General features: G+C 43.1%; 1 protein-coding gene across 1 annotated transcript in view; it reads left to right on the forward strand.

The window, feature by feature from the left end:
• LOC115593349 (transmembrane protein 132C) overlaps positions 1 to 20,151 on the forward strand; it is a 170,518-nt gene that overhangs the window by 106,479 nt on the left and 43,888 nt on the right. Inside the window, exon 5 of the mRNA XM_030436864.1 lies at positions 15,368 to 15,557. Coding sequence (XP_030292724.1) covers positions 15,368 to 15,557 — 190 coding nt within the window. The remainder of the gene's footprint in view (positions 1 to 15,367; positions 15,558 to 20,151) is intronic.

The raw sequence follows: 20,151 nt of genomic DNA on the forward strand, positions 1-20,151 counted from the left end.
TCTCTCATCAAATCCCTCTCTCATCCAGCGGGTGAGGAGGGGAGGCTTCTGTTTACTTGACGGATTAATGAGGCGAGGGAGCAGAAGTGAGGGTTCGGGGCCAGCAAGGGGTCACGGCGGGGTCGGCGTTCTTATTAACCCTGTCCAGATACACCAGTCCAATAAACTGAATCCAGGAGCAGTTTGCTTGTTTGTTTAGGCCTGTGCTGGAGCGTGCACATCCAATGCGGGCATCTCGGCTGTTTTTATATTCATTTTCTACCTCCCAGCGTGTGAGAGAGAGAGACCGAGAGGAAGATTTGTTGGCCAGAAATCACGTCGGTGTCACTGAAGAAACAGGACTGGCTCAAGGTAACATACCTTTGCAAAGCCCGCGTATAAAAAGGCGTGCATTGCATAGATGATGCATATGAAAACCTGAACATATAAATAAGATTCAGGCATATTTTAAAGAGACAACGATCCAAAGCACAATGCCAAGTATGCGGCCCACTGGTGATTGAATTTTCGTTTCAATCGTACACAAAGGACGGAACTAACAAATCTTCCATGAAGGAAAAATTGGTGCTACTGTCTTATTGATTCAGTCTGCCAGAAAACGGAGAAACAAACGAAACAAAGCAAGAGACATAAAAAGTCTAACGCTTGACATCAGCATCATAAGACAACCCACAACAGAATAATATGATAGGAATAAGAAATGGAGACCTCATTAGAACTTGAGGGAGCTTGAGTGGTGAGGACGGGTTGGAAACACACAAGCGAGAGACAAGTTGTATACAGTTACGTTAGACGCCACACTTTGAATTGTGAAGATAACAATTAGAATTCTGGCTGTAATTTAATGCATTCTCCCAAACAAAGAGCTCTTTTCAGCCCGTAACTGCATTGTGGTCGTTATGATGATGTAATAATGTTAAAATTGCAGTTTAAAGATACACATCCATGTTTCATAGCCAATGACGGACACAATGTTCGACCTATTACAGCGGTCCGCTCGGTCTCCTCTTGGACAGCTGAGGATGTACTTCTGGCAACAAAGGTTTAAAGGATAAATTCACCCAAAGAATGAATATTCGGTCGTTATGTGCTTACCCTTCAAGCCGGGTTAAGTTTCCTGGTCCAGCTTCACAGCAAAACTTAATTGCAGCATTCTCCTAAACCATTTTACATGACTGTCATTGTATTTTACTTCCAGTCTTTTTATTTTACCTAATAAATTATCAGTCATAACTGCAACATTTTAAGGTATTTATGTAACTGAATGTTATTTTACTATATTACATTTTTTACCAAATGAATCAACATTTTTTGTTTTGGTCATGGCTTTTTTTTTTACTCGCCTGTTCCTCACTATTTCTCCTTATAATTTGTTCAGAGTTGGTTGACTCGATGTTATAGTAAATAAGATTGACCCCTCAACGATCTCTTAAGCATAGCTAAAGGTTGATTGGTTGATTGATTTAACTTGTTTTTAAATCTTGAAACAAAAGAAAAAAACAATTAATACAAAAAATGTAAAATAGCTCCATACAGTCTCTGGAAGCTCCATTATACCCAATTAATTTAAAAAGATGTTATCTAGACCTCTGAGAGGTTTCAGATAAGAGGCCGAGTACTGAATGTGGTTAACTGACATGAGCATCGATAAATTCCAAAATGCCTTATTAATTTTTCACCTTTATTTATCTTTATTGTATCATACACCAATATAAATACAATTCTCGCCATGTAAATAAACAGACTCCCATTTAACCTGTCACAAATTGATATCTAAACAGCAAGTCACACATGCAGCAGGTTTAGCTAAAATAACTAACAGTATCTGTTTGCCATCGGGCCTCAGAGCGAGCACACTGCCACTTTCAATAATGAAAATAAGAGTTCCTCAGAACACTTCTCCCCGCGGCCACTTCATTAACATGATCGCCAGAGGGCTTATTACATTACCATGTACATAGCCGTGATTTATTAGCACTCATCATTGTATTGTCATATTCCCTATCATACTTGTGCATAAATTAACCCCGCGTTGTGCGCTTCGGTGTCGTGGACCTCTGATTGTTGAGTGTGTATGTTCAACACGTGTCCACATAAGGGCTGTAAAAAGACGTGGATATGGAGTCTGCGAGATCGCCCGTGTGTTTATTAAAGGCACATGCTGCACGACTCGCTGCAACCTGCCAATTTGAAGACAAAAAATAATCTTAATTTGAGATGCTGTACTCAGAGAGAGCTGAAAAAAAACACAAATGTGACAACACGATCGCCAGAATAAATGTTGGCTGTTGTTGTTTTTGTAACAAAGCTGTGCTTGTGATCTGGTTAGGTTGAGACGCCAAAACCACTTGGTTAGGGTTAACAAAGATCGTGCTCGCCAACAAAAAAAAAAGGCAGCAGATGTCCCGAGGTCTTGTCAAAAACATAATTTTTTTGGCCCTTCAACCACAGCTTGAAATTGTCCTGCGGTCTCCTTAAAAACACCCAGGGGCGTCACGCTCACAACTGTTGACACGTCACGTCGTGAACATGTAATGTGGAATGACACGTGCTGCAGACATGTCAGTGTGGCACGTAGGCCGGCGCCTGGTGACTGGGCTGAACATGAGAGATCTCTAAAAATCCAATTTTAGATAATTTCACGCAAAAAAACATGTAAAACCGCTGCCAAGAACTCACAACAACTGCAGCACAGTCAAGGTCACACTTAGACGCCCACAGCTGGAGGCCACCAGAGGATCTGCATCTCATTGGCTCCAGCATTCAGTTCGCGGTAGTTTGCCACATGTCAGCTTGTCTGATTTGGCCGGCTCCTCCTCAATCACCCTCAGTCAGTGCTCCAGCATCATATCTCCCGTAGGGAATCAGTCGAAACATCCTGCTCGTGCGGAATAAAAGCATGAAAGAAAGACCGCCTCGGACTGTCGGAATGGAAAAGAAGGCTCATGACTGTCCTGGGAATCAGCAGAACACCTCATACCTCCTGTGATGAGCTCTTATGTCATCCCTTAAGGAGGTCAAGAAGTTGTTTGTCTATTCAAAACACAGGAAAAAGATGTACACTTTATTGCGCTGCTAAAAGTCAAGAACATCAGTATGAAGGAAAAAATGTGTTTTTTTCAGGCTTTTAAATGCTCTGCTGGCCTTCTTTCAAATCTATCTGCTGAAGTTCAACCGAGAGTGGAAGGGGAAAGGCGACTGCGATGGGGACGGCGGGGGGTGATTACATGGCAAATTTCCTCCGTTCCCACAACGTTGCAGCACATCGAGAGACAGATGCGAAACACAAAAAAAAAAAGAAAAAGAAGAAGAAGAAGAAGAAGAAGAAGAAGAAGAAGAAGAAGAAGGGGAACAAATGAAGCTGGGGGGAGTGGTAAGCCAAAAGCAAAAAAAAAAGAAAAGATGAAAGACACAAGTATGAAAAAGAAAAACTCCAGCAAGCGCGATCAAAGCGATACCTCTCAGGCCGTTACATCAAAAATCCAAATCATGAGCTCCAACAGGCATCTGAGAGGCAAATAATAAAAAAAGACAACTTAATCTAATTCCCTGTCATCTGTGTGTATATGTGCGGGTAACAAGGGAGAGAAGAAGTGTCATTTCTGGTGGAGAGTTTAATCTCCAAGGCGGAGATTAGCCAGTCACACTGAGCTGATCTTATTGTCCAGGATAAGAGGATGAGCACCACAGCCCTCTGGAGAATTTTACTAACACTCCCAAAGCTCACAGAAATCAATAAGGGGATAGAGGAACGGTGCTTATACAATGACTGACTGGGTTGCATTGTTTCCGCTGGCTTAAGCGAGGCTCGCGACCACCTGATGGTCATCGAGAGCAGTTTCGCGGCCGACGCTCAAAGAGGCGGTGGCGGTGCCGGGCGGCTCTCGAGCTCATATGCCTTTATTTTTCGAGGAATTCGCTTATTTTCCCAAGAGAACGTAGACCGACACTTCTGCAAATCAGACATTTGCGAGGACATCCCTCACCCCAATGAATTATTTTATTTCAGCGTAGGTAGCTTAACAGGTGAGGGTTAAAACTAATGTTCAGAGGGTATAGTTAGAGGTTAGAGGCAGCATTTATTTTTCGTTACCAGACCTTAAAAAAATTTTTTCTCTGATACAAATTCTGTGGTACTGTCTGTTTGCAGTTTAAAATGCAGACCTCAACAGTGCGCCGGTGTGCCGAGGTAGCGAATTTATCCTTTACATTAGAAATGCATGCGAGAGGCAGCAACGCGGGGAAGATGTGGAGGGAATTTGTCTAGAGCGAGCACAATGGAAGTCGATGCAGTTGGGGTTGGGAGACGTTGCTGAAAGGAAACTCTGGTTCAAGCCGCGGAGGGAGATCACAAAGGGTCAGTCAGACACTCTGACCTTGAGTTCACACTCCTCGACACGAGGAATGCATTATTTTAACCATTGGAACTCTCAGCATTTCATTTCCTTGTTGAAAATTACAGCTCCCGACCTCCAAGTGCTCCAGGTGCGCGGCACTAAAAGTTCACAAAAACATTTGTTTGCCTCCGTCCTGTACGTCTGAACCCTCAGCAGTGCAGCGTCCTCTGCATGGATAAATGAAACAGAGATAGCAACACAAGGTTACAGCCGCCATGATTGATTTCATTTTAAGGCAAGCTTATTCTTTGAGACATATCTGTATTCCATTTACTAGCATTATACATTACTGTAGTCCACAAATACATTCTAACCCCCTCGCCATAGGCGCTGCCAAAGTTGTAGACAACTTTAAGTGCCGCTCCATTGTACTTTTTACTGGTTGTAGTTTGAAAAAATTTTCAAGCTTTGAGTTGATGGGAAGGCACAGCTTTGGAGTAAATGTTAACGTTACGGTGCTAACATGCTCATGCTAACAATGCTAATGTGTAAAATGACTTGACGTTTTTATATACTTCAACTTTTATTTATCTCAAATAAAAAAAAAAAAACTGCTATCATAAAATATCAACTCTAGACACGCGCTTTTTTGAGAAACCTATTTTTCAGAGGTGTGGAGATGGTGTAAAAAAAAAAATCTAAATAAACGTGTGTCCATGAATTTTGACATCATGGGGAGGCACACGTCGATAGGGCCCCCTCCTCATTCTGCTGCGCCGTCACTGTTTGCGGAGTCAAATGGGACGGGATGGTTCTGTCAGACGCAGCCCTCTCCACCTCAGAGAAGCATGTGTTGTGACTGCGAGGCTCACGTCTGTGCTCGAGACCACAGAGAAAGATGTTTTTTAAAAAGTCTCCGTCTGTTCAGCTCGAGCTCCTATCTGAATCTCTTTAGTTTGTCTCCCGCGTCTACCTGTTTGTACTTTCACTTTTCATCTACTGTATTTTTCTGTTTCATCGTGTTCGTTTTTTGGTGCTGTTTCAAGAAACCCCACGCTTCCTGATTTTTGCTGCCTCACACTGTAGACAAAGCTTTTGAGTAACTGAAAAAATGGGGGGACTTTTACTTGTTTATTCAGTTATGGGAAAAGTAAACATTTCTGAGTTTGTATTATTACCTCATTAATAATGTAAATATTACCTTTCTGAGTTTCTGAACTTCTTTTCCAAAGACCACATAGTGCCCCTTTTAAAGACACACCTTCAAGGAGATGAATTCTGTAGGTGTTCAGTCATTTTAAATCGAAGTGTTGGACACATTCTGACCTGGCGATGACCTTATAGGGAAAGTTGTTGGGCCGCCAAAGCCACCACGGTTCATCCTGAGGCAAACATGTACGGCTGTACCCAGTGTTGTGTCGATCCGTCCTGTAGAGCTCAGGATGTTTCAAGGAGTAAGTACAGGGGTCCACCAAATATCTGTGCAAAATGTCAAAATGGCCAACAGACAAATCCGACATCGCCATCCAAAGGGCCGCACTGCTCGTTCGGCTTAAAAAATGTTAGTCATCCAGTTACCAGCAGCAGATTGTGGGGGAAAACAAATCAAACGTGTTGACAGCAAACATCTTGCCGATACATTCGGCTTTAACATCTTACGCTGGCCGAGAACACATGCTGTATGTTCAGTACAAACGCTGCTATGTTGCTAAAATATACGACGTGATGCCTGCATGTTTTTTCCTTGCATATAAACAGGGATATTTACGAGATTATTTGTGAAATGCCTCAGCGTTTGACGGGCAGGCTTTTTTTTTTTTCTTCCTGCCATTTTCTGTTGGAGGTTTACATTTTGACGAGACAGTTGAAACACTCCCTTGATATGTTTTTTTTTTTTCTGAGATCAATTTACATACATTTTCAGGCACACTGTTGCTATGTGATAAGCAATGTGTTTTTGAAAAAGAAGCATGTTGTAGGAAAAAAACATGCCTTTTTTCCAGAAACACGCTGAGGAGACCGAATTGAAGCGAAGGAATTTAAGTACTACTATGTTCATTATTGATTTACAGTGCACGCGAAACATCAAACCTTTAACTTTGATGTTTAAAGGTTTAACATCGCAGACCAGAAGTGTTTTAACATCGCACTTCTGGTCACGATCCGAATGAGACTGAATTCTTGTAAGATGAGCCCGCCGTGGAGTTTTTTTGCACCTTGTTAACATCCCCAATTTCTCTGTGTCCTTCTCGGCTGCGTTTTTTTGGCCTCTGATTGGCTTTTCCCCGCGATATGGTGCAGAGTGGCGACGGCGCGTCGTGATTGGCCGACGCGTGGAGCCACATCTGTTCCATGCAGGAAGCCCGAATCCTCTCATTTCACACACCGTTTGAGAGGAATATAGGGGAAGTGTGGCAGAGGGAAAGAAAGAAAATAGAATGGTAGACAGTTGAGTGAGGCTGGATGCAGCAGCAACAGAAAAAAAAGGGTTATTTTAGAAAATACTGAAGGCGAAACAGAGCAAAAAAGGCAATTTGTGAAAAGGACTGCAATGTTTTTCTTTCGGTTTTCACCCTCTGCCCCATCCACCCCCCTCCGCACTCCGCAGGCCTACTGTTAACGCATAGTAATCTGCGCTGACAAGGACAAGGTTGACGTCGCGGCGCTGATAGATCCTGGGGGAAATCTCTGGCATACATAAATTGGTTATTTTACGTTTCATCTGCTTCTTGACATGGGTTCATTTTATGATCTCTTTCATTATCTGTCCGTCATGTGTCAACGTTTATTGCTCCATAAACGCGTCCATTCCGCACAGATGACACGGGGAACCGCTGGATGGAGAAGCTGCCAGTCTTGCAGGCGGTGCGGCAGTGCAGGTGTGCGTTTGTAACTATTACCTGTGCCGTGGCCCACTGAGATGTCTTTGGGGGATGATTTTTTACCTTTTTTCATGAAAATTGAATCATGATTTTTCACACGCAATCTTTTTTTACACTTGTTGTTGTATTTTACGACCTTTTTACCGCAGCCTGTTTACCTGCCCCCTGCCCCTCAAGGTCCTGAGTCTGCCACAAGCCTCGCGGGGCCTCATAATGGCGCTGCTGTCTGAATAACTCGCCTGTAACTACCTTCGCCAAACTATCGCGCTCAACCAATCTAAGGTCTGCTGTTCACCGGTGCGGTAGGAAAGGAGCGTCCGAGGGGAAAGTTCGGCTTGTTTCAATAGGATCTCATTAGCATCGTCGTGGGGAAGAGACAGATATTAGACCTGAGATAGTGGAACTCATTAGAGAGGAGTCTGCACTCTCTTTGGGACACACACACACACACACACACAAAATATGGTTCACGCCACAGCCAAAATTGTTAATGATGATATTCTAATGACCCCTAAATACACCCGGCTAAATGACCTCATTACACACACACTTGGGTCAGCTCCTGCTGAACCTCAGCCGTCAGAGGTGGTCTCCACTATTAATGCGCACTGACCTTCACGCATGCACTCTAGTTCAGCAGCAGACGGAGCTCCTGTTGACACCGGGTTTTCATCCATCGTGATATTATCCGATTTCCCCCTCGAGGTCGTTGAACCAATTAGAATCAAAACATATTTCTGTTTGGAGAGACGTCGGGACTCCGAGCACAGACAACACTCTCAGCCGCACACAGCTGGAGAGTAAGTGAGCTACAAATAATTAAAACAGCTGCGAGATCAAATCATCCGTGACACCGCATGGAGGACGGGGGAACCCGTCTGACCCGAACATCTTCCCTGCGGAGTGAGAGTTCCTTTTTAAAAGAACAGCTCGACAAATTTCGGAGGTTTGCTCATTGAGTTTAATGCCAAGAGTAAGATGTATGGAGTTAAAACCAAGAGTCATTTAGCCGTGTTGGCGTAAAGACAGGGAGCAGCTGTCTGAAGTTCAAGAGTGGGTTCCAGATGACGAGGCGTCCGTACGCCAAGTCTCTGGAAAAATTCTTCATTTACACTCTTGACATGCTTGTGCACCTACTTTAGATGCGTTGCACCCTAACACTTTCAGTTTAGCAGCTACAGTGAAGACTTGGTTTAAAAAAGGGTATAAACCACATCTTTCCATGTCAATTTGGTATCTTGGGGCTTCTTGAAACTTGGGCCGCTGAACGAGCAGCATGTTTCATCTTTAAAAGTCTTTTAGTCCCCATCTACTTCAGTTGTTTAAGACAATGCCGCAACACTGTTTGGCTGTGAAACTCCAGAAATGTTTTGTAGGCACCATTATGATTCTGTCGGCATGGGCCGCAACGGGATGAATATTTTGACCTGAGTTAAACTTCCACTCCACATTTTAAAGGTATTAGTGAATTCTTAAGGAACGGAAAACGGGTAAAGACTGTGAGCTGATGTGCGCTCCCAGGTCTCTCGCCAACACCTGCATCCAGGTGACATGTGAAATTATATAGGTTAATTAGGGGGTCTAGCCCGCATCACCACACCACACCAAAACAAATCTAACGCGAGTATGTGGCTCCTACACCACCGCTGAGTTGCTGCAAATGAGGGTCGAGTGGCAGGAGAGACAGCCGGGCTGCGAGCCTCACTATCATGGCCTACACCGAGCATAATTGGCTGAAAAGAGATCGTGTGAAGAAAGATGCACTTAGACGGACAAACTGACTACACTTTTCTATCCTACCACTAATTATTTAACGGTCAACTTGAGGCCCAAATGATCCCAGTAAGATTGAGATGAGGAAATCTCCGCACAGGACTTCATGAGCCACATTGTAAACCGTCCATTAACACTGATTAGTTTCATTTGTTCCATTCCAAAAAAAAAAAAAAAAATAGCCAACAGAGAGAGGCGTTCACTTAAGATAATCACCGAGTCCTAACAAAAGGTGCGCGGTAAATGCCCTGGACTCTCACCAGATGAAGCTCTGCCAGCTGAAGCATTGTTCCAATATAAAATGATTGACTGACACGGCGCAGGACGTCTGCTTCCCCCTCCGTGTTCAAACCCTCGAATAATTGCTAATTAAATTTTAACACGTTAGCGCTAAGATTTGGCCGACGCAGGAGAGATCAAAGCAGGAGATGGATCTTTATGTGGCGACAGATGGCCGGCAGGAGTTGCTCGTCCCGCGCACTGTCACACCTACTTTGTTGAATTACTTGCCGGTCTCACATGTCAGGATTCAATTATGGCGGAGGCAACTGTGCATACTGTTGTCCATACCGTGTCTCCATCTGTTTGTGCCTTCACGGTGCCAGCAGGTCTGCACCGAAAAGTAAACTTGTTAAAGGAATAAAAAGTAGCGGTGAAACAGAAAATTAGACCATTTTTCATCACTCAGTTAATCAGTCTGGTGGACATTAATGTAAATTATAAATATTTGAGGTTGTCTTTGGGTTACTGTTTTAATGGACAGGACAAGCATTTTGAAGATGGCACCATGGGTTCGATGATACAGGAGATGATTACTTTTTTAACTCTTTTAACTCAGAATTCTAAAGTAAAAAAAAGTCAGAATTGCGAGAAATAAGTCAGAATTTTGTCATAGAAGTCAGAAATTTGTCACAAAAATCTGAATTTTGAGAGAAAAAACAAAAAAGACAGAACTCAAGTTTTATTTTTATCTTTACAGTGGTCCTAATCCCCTTCCGCTTATGAACTCTTGAATTCTTCTGAATTCTGAGTTTAAAGTCAGAAAGTGGCCCTAATCCTCTCCCATGCGAGGAAACAGATGTCTGATGTTTCATAGAGCAAAACAAGTGACCAAAATGGAAAAGGAAAATAGTGGTTTGTCGAATAAATAATGACAAAAATGGTTATTTTCAGGCTTGAAACAGTCTTGCTGTGATCTCATAACAAACACAAACATTTCTGGCGGAGACCGCCAAGATTGCCGGCCGCCGACCATGACGGCAGAGATTCCAGACGGAGAGTGAGTTGTATACAATATAAAAAGAAAATGCCTTCAGCTGCTGCGAGTAGGCCAGGAATCACTGGTATGCGCCGTAACACATCTTTCTTGGAATGCACTCTCGCGCAGATGTCCTCTCTTCTTGTTCGTCTGCAGCGCACACACACATGGAGGGGCTGCGAGCGCCGGGGTCACAGGCGTCCTCTCCACCGCACATCAAACACACAAACTGTCACTGGCAGGAGAAACCCCGCCGCCGAAATCTGACCACACAAAATATGCAGTCGTGGCCAATCTTTTTCAGCCAGCGAGTTTTTCATATTTTTTTATTTTTTACCATGTCCTCACACTGGCTGAGAGACGGTTGCGGACTCGACGGCCCGTGGAGTAAAAAATCCTGTGGTCCTGTGGCTCCCGTAATGGACAGAATTATATCCACTTTTACCTGAATGAAGCTTAATCAAACTGCATACAAACACATACTGTACAAACACACGTGAACTGTCTCAGCCCCCCCACCCCCCGCATCTATTGTTGGACTCGCTGTCGATCCGCTGTGTTGAAAAAGATTCGGGTCTTTGATGTATCATTGTTGTCAGTGCTAACCAAATCACTGCTGTGCATGAAAGGAACCCCCTCGGGTCTCCGACAGAGACAGCAGACTTTTTTTGCTTCCCCTACCTTTTTCTCGGAGCCGCACATCCACAGAAGTGTTAAGAATGGAAAGAAGAAGAACATGGTTGCATGTTTAACGGGGCTTTTGTGCTCCTTAGCTCCACTTTATATTTTGCTGTTTTTCGAACAAAAAGGAATCTCTTTCTTGCTATTGTCTTTTTTTCTCCCTCTTCTTCCTTTCCTTTTCCTCCTTCGCCTTTTTTACACTCGCAGACCCCTTTTGTTACCGCGACAGCGTGTTTGAAATGTATCTTACCGAACTGAAAGTGCTCGCGTATTCTCCTCTGAGTGGCTTCTTTTGCCTCGTTCTGTTTGTGCTTTCGCTCCCGACAATGGGGTCTGACAAATGGTGATACCTCAAAAGCCTCCTCAAAATGACATGACCGATTTTCCACCTCATTTCACCGCAACAAACTGCAATGCCGGGGCACTGTCACCGCTCGCTCTTTGAGTGGCGCGCTCGGTTCTGTGATCCCAGCAGACGGTTTTTGCTTTAACCCTGTTTCGGCTCTGTGTTTTGCCCCCCCCCCCTCGCCCTGCTCTCACCCCTCGTCCATGAGCCAGAGCAGAAGGAGGTGAAGTGATAGTAGCCAGTGAGTGTATTGAATTGTATGGTAATCCTGCTGAGGAAAAGGGCACACAGTGCAGTTATGATTCTAATGAGACATGGAGGAAGCAGGCCTGACCTCTCCAACCAGTGGGCTGCAGACATTCATCATCCCAAAACACACGCTGGTTGAAAGGGTGAGGGGGGGGGTGAGGGTGAGGGAGAACGAACTGCCCTCTGTTGGGAGCAGCGCAACACTGCAGGAGAGTCGGAGGATTAAGTTACAGAGGAGGGAGGGGAGGACACGAGACAGGCAGAGCAGAGACACTTTGATAAAGACAACGTAGTAGGAGACAGCGTGGATACGGGACGATGCTGAGTTGTGTTGTTGTGTTCAGCACAAAAAAAAACCCTGATTGTTTGCAAAAGCACCACTGCCTGTCGCGGATAATTGATTTGGCTGTAATTGTACACCATAAGCGCAAAACCACATAATCACTGCAGTCGCTCCCCCTGAGCCCAGCATGCGGTCTGCGAGCGGAGGACGTCCCACTGTGGGACTCTGTAGCGCTTCTCTGTCTGAGGCAGAAAAACCAGGGGAAAAGAGGCTGATGGATGGATGGACTGGAGCTGCAGCCAGAGACTGACGCTCACAGTCCACAGCCGGGTAAAAGCAGGGATTTCCAAAGAGCCACCACCTACAGCAAGGGATGTTCACTCTCAGTAGTTTTCTTCACTTTTGCTTTTTGATGCGCAACTTTGATGAGAAGAAAACAGATTTCAAAGAGCCGCAAAAAACAAGCCTAGAAATTTCCAAAGCGGCGCCTCGCATTAAAGGGTGGTTAAAGAAGTGCAAGCACCGCGTTTCTAATTTTCCAGCTATATCTGTTTTTTTCTTTTTTCTTTTTTCTCGGTTATGTCATCACATCTCATTTTGCGGTAACAGTATGAATGTTTTCATAAATCCCCCAGCAGTTCATTCCCAGCAATGCAAATGAGGGTGGCGTGATATATGTTGCGGTATGAAATAGAAAAAAAAAAAATGGAGAATAGCTGTATTTGGAAGTGATTAATCAGTCTAGAATGACTGGGGGTGAGCTGTAGGGGGGAGAGGGGTGCGCATTTTATCAAGCAACCAAAGTAGGCCCTGCTTTGTTTGGTTCATCAGTCAAGAATGCGAGAACGCCGTGCCTGCATGTTACTCACAAGCGACAGATTCCGATGTATCCAAGAGCCTTCAGACCGGAAATCAAATGAGAGCTGTATGCCTCTTGTAGCATGACGCATTTGAGATCATTTGCCTGGCTGGATGTGCAGAGATCAGTGATGTGACTACGGAGCATGCACAGATTGTGATTTTGATGCTGTAACAGTGAATCATGCTAAAGTTAACGCTAACTGTTTCCCCAAACATCCAGAAGCCCTGACTGTAGTCCTGTTGTCCTGTAGTCTTGTCACTGATGTATCTGCGTTCGAACACACTGACTTTATTCATTTTTCTCGTCTAAATTTTGAAATGCAAAACTAAGCCTGCAGATGACCTGTCACTGCCCCTGTTAGCTGGGAAATGCAATGGATCCACAGTATCTCTGAAGATGAATGCTTAACACAAGTTAACACAACACATGAAAAATCCAGGCGCTTGTCAAATGCCATTTTTTTGTGACGTCAAAGTACCCCTTAGTGAGAGTAACGGGAGCAGAATACTCAGTCTAGATCTTTATTTCCTTATTTCCACTAACTGCATGCACATAAAATAGTCAAAAGCAAGCGTTTAGGTGGAACATCAGCCAATACAACAAGCAAAGTGCGTAAATGTCACACATTTGCATAATTCCCTAGCTGAGGCATAAGTGTAAAGAAGAATTCTGCAGACTGAATACCTCCGAAATCTTCAAATCAGGTCATGAATATAAAGTTGTTTTTTTTTTGTTTTTTTTTAAGTCTCAGTATTTCCTTTAAACAGCTGTGAACTCAGTTTTAAGAGACTTTATTCAAACAGGAACATCCATCGCATTTGTTGGAGACTATTTTTTGCTGTGGATTACTATGCATTTGGCTCCAGCATCATCTGCAATTTAAGTGGATCTGAGAGATTTGTTGACAATAATAACTTTTGACTTCCTCCATTTCCACTAAAAGATACTAACACGTTTTAGTTTGTCACGCAGACTGTAGGCACGCCTCCTCACGCCTTCTCGCGCCTCCTCACACCCAAGCACTTTAAATGCTGTTGTGCTCATGACACAGTACACGACACTGACTATGTTTGTCTTTTTATAGAAATCAAATTGAAAATGTATATTTTTCAAGGGATTGTATCAACGTCAGAAGTTGAATTATGGCGACAACACCAGCAAGAAGTGTTCTTCAAGGTGGATTTTTCCACAATGGGAAGAATATCGGAAGGAAGCGCCACCAGCTGTGCCGCACTACACTTCAGTCTACCTGTTATAATTCCACTGTGTTCTAACAGAATCGGCTCCTCGCTGGTATTTCGAAAATATTAAGTATAGTTCAGAACACTACCATCAGTTTTTGCTGCCTGAACCAGGATTGCTATTCAAGCTCTTTTTTCGTTCACACTTATGGCTCCCCCAAAAAATGTTCTCCCTCAGACTTTTCCACCAGAGTGGAGCCTTAAATCTGCACTTTGAAGTGAGGCGAGCGTCTGAAGTGCGAACACATGAGGGGGAGTTGGGGGAGTTTTTAAATACAGGCTTGGCCAAAATATGTTCAAGGAAAACCTTGGATCTTACCCTCCCCTCAGCACCCCCTCCCCCTTCCATTCCTCATGCTCAATTTGGGCTCTCTCCAGCCTTGTTTTAATTGTGTGACAAGCGAACAGCAAAAACACACACTGCTTGCGACCGACATGCGTTAAAAAAAAGAGCCTCAGACACGCGCATCCACTGCCTCCATGAATATGTTAATTCAGCCTTTTGTGGGACACTTCTAGTTTCATAGGTGTGAATGATATTCCTATAAGGCGGCGTGTACGGTATATCCGCGGGCTCTTACTGGAAAAGGTGTCGCATCAAGTTCCGACTGTGACAGAGAGCACCTGGCGGGGGGGGGGGGAGGAGGCAGCAGTTTGATCAAAGCTAGCACTCAGCAAATGAAATAAGTTTGGAGGGATTTTGTTTCGCATTCATTGTTTTTGTTGGGTTTTTTTCTGCTTTGTTTGCATCTCCCATCAGCTGAGAGGAAATTATTCGCCCTTCCGCGGCAATCTCTGCTCCAGGAGAAGCTCCGTATTGCAATGAGGAAGAATAAATTGCTTTTTTTTTTTTTTTTTTATGCCAACATTGTGTTTCCGTGCAGATGTGAGAATGAATTTCAATAGCGCCGCGATTAGTTTCATATGAGATTGTGAGATTAAGGGTACGTTGCTTACATTTTGGGGGAAAAGATAGCGTATCCGTGCGCATCGTCTGCCTCTGTGATGATTGTGTTGTCGTGTGTTTTCATTGCACCTGATTAGAATGTGCAATTAATTCTCCGTTGCTGTTTATCAGTCCCTCAAATGCCAAAGTATCCTGTTAATGGGTGACAAAGGCCAGCGTCTCCTCTGTATTGGCTCACATCCCAGATCTTCTTCTCTGCCTCTGCTCCATTTTTACCTCATCCCCTTCCGTCCCTCTCTTCATTTACAGTCTCACTGACTCTCGTGTTCACATTATTCCCTGGTCTTGTTTGGCTTTTTCCTTCTTCCTTTACCTCATTTATTTCCCCACTACTCCCTCATCCCTTTTGACTCCCACCTTATTTCCGTCTTGTTATCCTCTCCAATTGCCACCTATCTGTCTCTGCCTCTCTTCTCTCCCCCATGTTTCCTGCCCTCCTCTTTTATCTAAATCCACTCCTGACACACACATCTTCTCTCCTCTTGCAGAGCGGAGGCAGCAGGCTACCAGCGAGTGCTGCAGGTGGACCTGGAGGTGAACGGGCTAATGGTGATCCAGGGGGGGAGGGAGGTGACATGGCAGGTGGAGTACCCACTCACCAGAACCCTGACCAGCGAGGTGCCGACCATCATCCGCCTGGCGCCGCAGGACCTCGGGGGCATCGTACCTCTGGCTATGGTGAGGATGCGGGGGGGAGGGGGTAGGCTGTGGAAGTTGGAGGCTTGTTTGTACGCAGATATGTGGGCGTTGATAAGTGTTGATATCGCTCATTTCGGCGCTTACATGCCCATATTAATGCAGGATGCTCAAATTTTAACTCAACAACAGGCATTTTAACAGCATTTGAACTTCCACCTTTTGGGTAGTAATTTTGTTGAAAAAAAAAAAAAGTACAAATAACAAACTAAAAAAGCACTCTATCAAAGGTCATTGAAGATATTAGTTAAAGCTAGGGTCTACAATCCTGGAGAGCTAGCAAGAGAAAGCCACTCCCCCACAAACTTGAACGCGCAGACAGGAAGTCAAGCGCCGAAATAACAAACTACATCCGGTTACTTTTCAAAAATAAAACACTCACTGTGTTGACACCAGCACACATCGTGAAGCCAGCTGTCTAATGTACTGCGCCGTTGCAGACTCAAACCGCAACCGGTGGGGATTGCCGGAAGGCGGCGCAAAACCGGATCGGAGCCGCAACGCAGCGGACCTGTATCCAGCGGAAACTGGGCCAACTCATTAGCCATTCTCATGGCTAAAAACAACACACAAAGAAGCTAACGTTAGCATTGGGCTAATACGAGCTACAAACGTAGCCAAGTTGGCAAACCTCACATATTTCATGAAAATAACAAATCCCCCAGAAACAAAACAAATAATTACCTGTCCAACAGAAAGAGAGCAACCTCTGCATCACTTTTCAAGCCCATATGCCCCAGTTGTCTCCACCGCTCAAACGCCGCACCGATGTTGACTCGGTCCAACTTCTTTCTTTATACAGAGCCTTTTTCGTCACAGCCTTTTCTGTCTGAGGCTTTCTTTTCCTTGCCTTTCCTTGCCCTTGTGAGCTGTTACAAGTAACGCTGGCTGCATTTTGTCTGCCATTGTAACCAAATGAATGTCTTCTCCTGCAACTCCGTATTTCTGCAGAGGAGTGTGCTGAATATTTCCGGCAACAGTGAAACGTAACGTGTGCACGCGCGGAGAAGGGAGGGACAGAACGAGACATGAAGGCATCTGACCAATCCGTGCTATCCGGGCTGGATGGCACGGATTGGTCAGCTTTTTCTCAGTCCTACAGCTGCCACAGAGGTCCGATTATTTTTGTTCCTTTTTTTGAATACATAATGTATTGACTACTCTCAGGATAGCAGGATTATTTCACCCAGTACAACAAAATGTGTTTCTGAACAACATTACAGACCCTAGCTTTAAGTAGAAGTATGTAAGTTAATCAGATAAATGTACTTCAAGTGTTAAAGAAAATAAAATGGCTCCTCTGACTGACATAGTGCTAATAGCCATAATTCATCATTACTCGGCATCAGTGTTGAAGCAGCAATATATCGTTGTAGTGAGCTGAGGTGCAGGTTGTTGTTTTTTTTACAGTTTTTACAACAATAGGAATGAAACTAATGTGTATTTTGATATTGGATTAATCCCCTGATTATTTTCTCAATTATATAATTAATGATTGATTGTTTAGTTTATAGCAATTCACAGTGGTTTTTTTGAAAAAACAATGTTCCGAGCAGCGGAAGAAGTGCATTTCAGCATTGTCAAAGATGACTGACAGACTGATGCATTGATTCAGTGCTTGTATTTATGATTGGGTAGTTCAATCGGTAACAAAGCATCTTATTTTGTAAGATTTTCATATGTATTGAATGCAAAAATCTTATTTTTTATTCACTAAAGCTGTCAAATAATGTGTTGTAAGTATGGTACAATATTTCCATTTGAATTGTAGGGGGAAGTAAAGTGGATGAAAAGGAAACATTTCATCTTAAGTACCTCAAATTCGTACGAATGGACAGTGCTCGAGTAAATGTCAGTAGTTACATATCATCACATGCTGCAACAGAACAGGACACAACTAACTCTGGTGTCGAGATCCAAAAATAATTAAAGGAAGTAAATGAATGGCTTGATGAATGTATATGTTGTTCAATACAACACAAATAAAACTGAAAACAAATGTAGGTATTTAGGAATTTATAACAATGGGACATGAATTGATTGACAGCCTCCTTGTTTGCATAATGAGGCAAAGATGCATGAAAAAGTAAAAAAAAAAACATACAAGAATAGATAAGTTTGTGGGCAAAATACAGCGGCAAAATAAAGCAGAAACATCGGTTTATTGGCAATTGCATCTTTTGGTGCATTCAATAACACATTCATTAATTTATACAGCCATTTATTTATTTATTCTTTCTTTTTTTTCTTTAGTTTTGTATTTTGGTGGTATTTTGGTCTCCATACTAGGTGATGAGTGGACCTTTTTACAGACCTCTAAGAACAAATATTCAGTCCAGCCAGAAAGTATTTGGTGTCCTTCATTCATTTGGCTCCATTTTGCACACTGGTTTAAAAATGTAAAATGACAAATTAGAGTGCTTAATTAAAGTTCCAGCTGAGTATTCGAGGTCCTTGTATGGGTTGAAATGTGTAGTGGCCACTTTTACACAAAGTTCACCAGGAAAATGATCCTAAAAAGCAGCTGAGGATTTTTATGGCCAAATACTCGGACACCCTTGACTGGCTAAGTTAGTCGGCTGTCCTAAATCCAACTGAGTGTGTTTTTGCACTCGATGAAGACGAGACTGAGGGCTAAAAGCAAAAAAAAAATAAAGCATCACCAGAGAAGACACCAATGTCTTCTGATGTCTGGCAGTCACAGGCTTCACAACTCATTGATGTGGATGTAAAAACCCTCAAATTGAAGCAGAGACGCACTCATTTCATGTCAGATCCAGTGTGTTACTGGAGTACAGAGCCGACACATCAAGAAATCTGTCCGGATACTTTCTAACTACAGAACTGTCAAAGCAATAGAAAGCAGGGGGGAAAGGGCCGAGATGGAAATTGAGTTGAATGACAGATTAAAATGCTATGTCCACATAACAATCTATTTTGCCAAGGATGGTAGCATGGCTGTTACTATTTTGTGTTTTTTCTTTTGTTTCTACCTATTGGAGCGCAAATACTAAAATCATTAATCCAAGGAGTTAAAAGAAGATGTTGGACAATCACATTTTCCAGAAATATCTACTGAAGTTGGCATGCTAACCAGCTAACCCTGGCCAATCCTGGTCAAAAGCTCCTGAGCTAGCCAGTGGCGTTAACACTAGCTGCACGGCTAACTGAGCTAACTAGCTAAGGCAGCCACTGTAAGCAGGAGTTAGCAGTTACTCTGATGATATGCCTAACCCATATTTGTTCTGAGTAGGAATTTAACAGGTCAACAACTATATCACCTTAAAGCATTTTAGGGGCGGCTGGGGCTCAGGGGTAGAGCCAGTGTCTTGAAAGTAAAAGGTTGCTGGTTTGATTCCCCTGGTCTGCAAGTCGAAGTGTTCTTGGGCAAGGTACTCAACCCCAAACTGCTCCTGATGTGCTGGTTGACACCTTGCATGGCAGCCACCACCATCAGTGCATGAATGTATGTATGAGTCACTGTAAGTCACTTTGGACTTACAGTGTCTGCTAAATGTAAATATTACGAACAGACTGCTTTTAAACTGCATATTTGATACTAGTACAAAATTTACAATGGAAATGATTGTGAAAAGGACAAGTGATTGATAGATAGACAAATAAATACATAAATAAAGCAGCCAAACTCAAGCTTGTCCCTTTTAATTTCAAGTAATCTCTCAGACTGTGTGGACTGAGAAGTTAATTGAGTTTGGGTTTAGAAAGTCCAAACATGGATGAATTGGCAAGTGGCTTCAGATTGCTAATTGTGTTATGATAATGACTGTGTAAATTGTTTTGGTCCAAAATGAAAGGAATTCAGTATGCTGCAAAGAGATAAGAATAGTTTTAATTTTCTCTCATTGATAATGGCCACGTAGAAAATCAAATGCCTTGGAGCACTCCATAAACTTTCATTAAGGCAATTTGGTGAGGCAGCAGTTCACTGTTGATTTATGGTTTCTGGCCAGTAGACTAGCCTTGAGACATTGACTATATATTTCTCAACTTTTAATGTCTTTGTAAAAGTGAACAACTTCCTTTGTCAATGCTGGAATTGTTTCGTTTTTAAACCTAATAAATAGAGAAACTAAGTGTTGTGTGTCCTCTCACAAGAGGGTGGTGGTTCAAAGAGAAAAGTCTTGTCTGACTGTTGAGACTCATCATCTGGGGGTTTGTGTTGGTTAACATGCAGTTCAGTGCCATCTGAAATACACTGAAGGTTCAAATGAAATGAATTGGGAGCCCACAAAGGAGTACAGGTCTTTTGATGTGGGAAGATTCTGCACTGTGAAAAATGAATTGCATTCATTTAAAGATGGAGAATTTAAATTTACCTTTTGCCTTGAAGTTTGTCCAACTCTTCAGTTAACTTTCTCCAAGTAAGAGTCATGTATTAAATTTCCACAACTTGAATTTTTCTTTTCCTTTTGTTCTTTATTTACTACTATTTACAACCATTTACAGTAACTACCTGGGGGATGTCATGGTCATGTATATTAGTTAATATTTGTTTATTAAATCCACCTGTAGTATCAGTTGAAGAACAAGACATGTTACGTGTTTTGAGTTTTCA

Source organism: Sparus aurata, chromosome 12, assembly GCF_900880675.1.
Source record: "Sparus aurata chromosome 12, fSpaAur1.1, whole genome shotgun sequence".
NCBI lineage: Eukaryota > Metazoa > Chordata > Actinopteri > Spariformes > Sparidae > Sparus > Sparus aurata.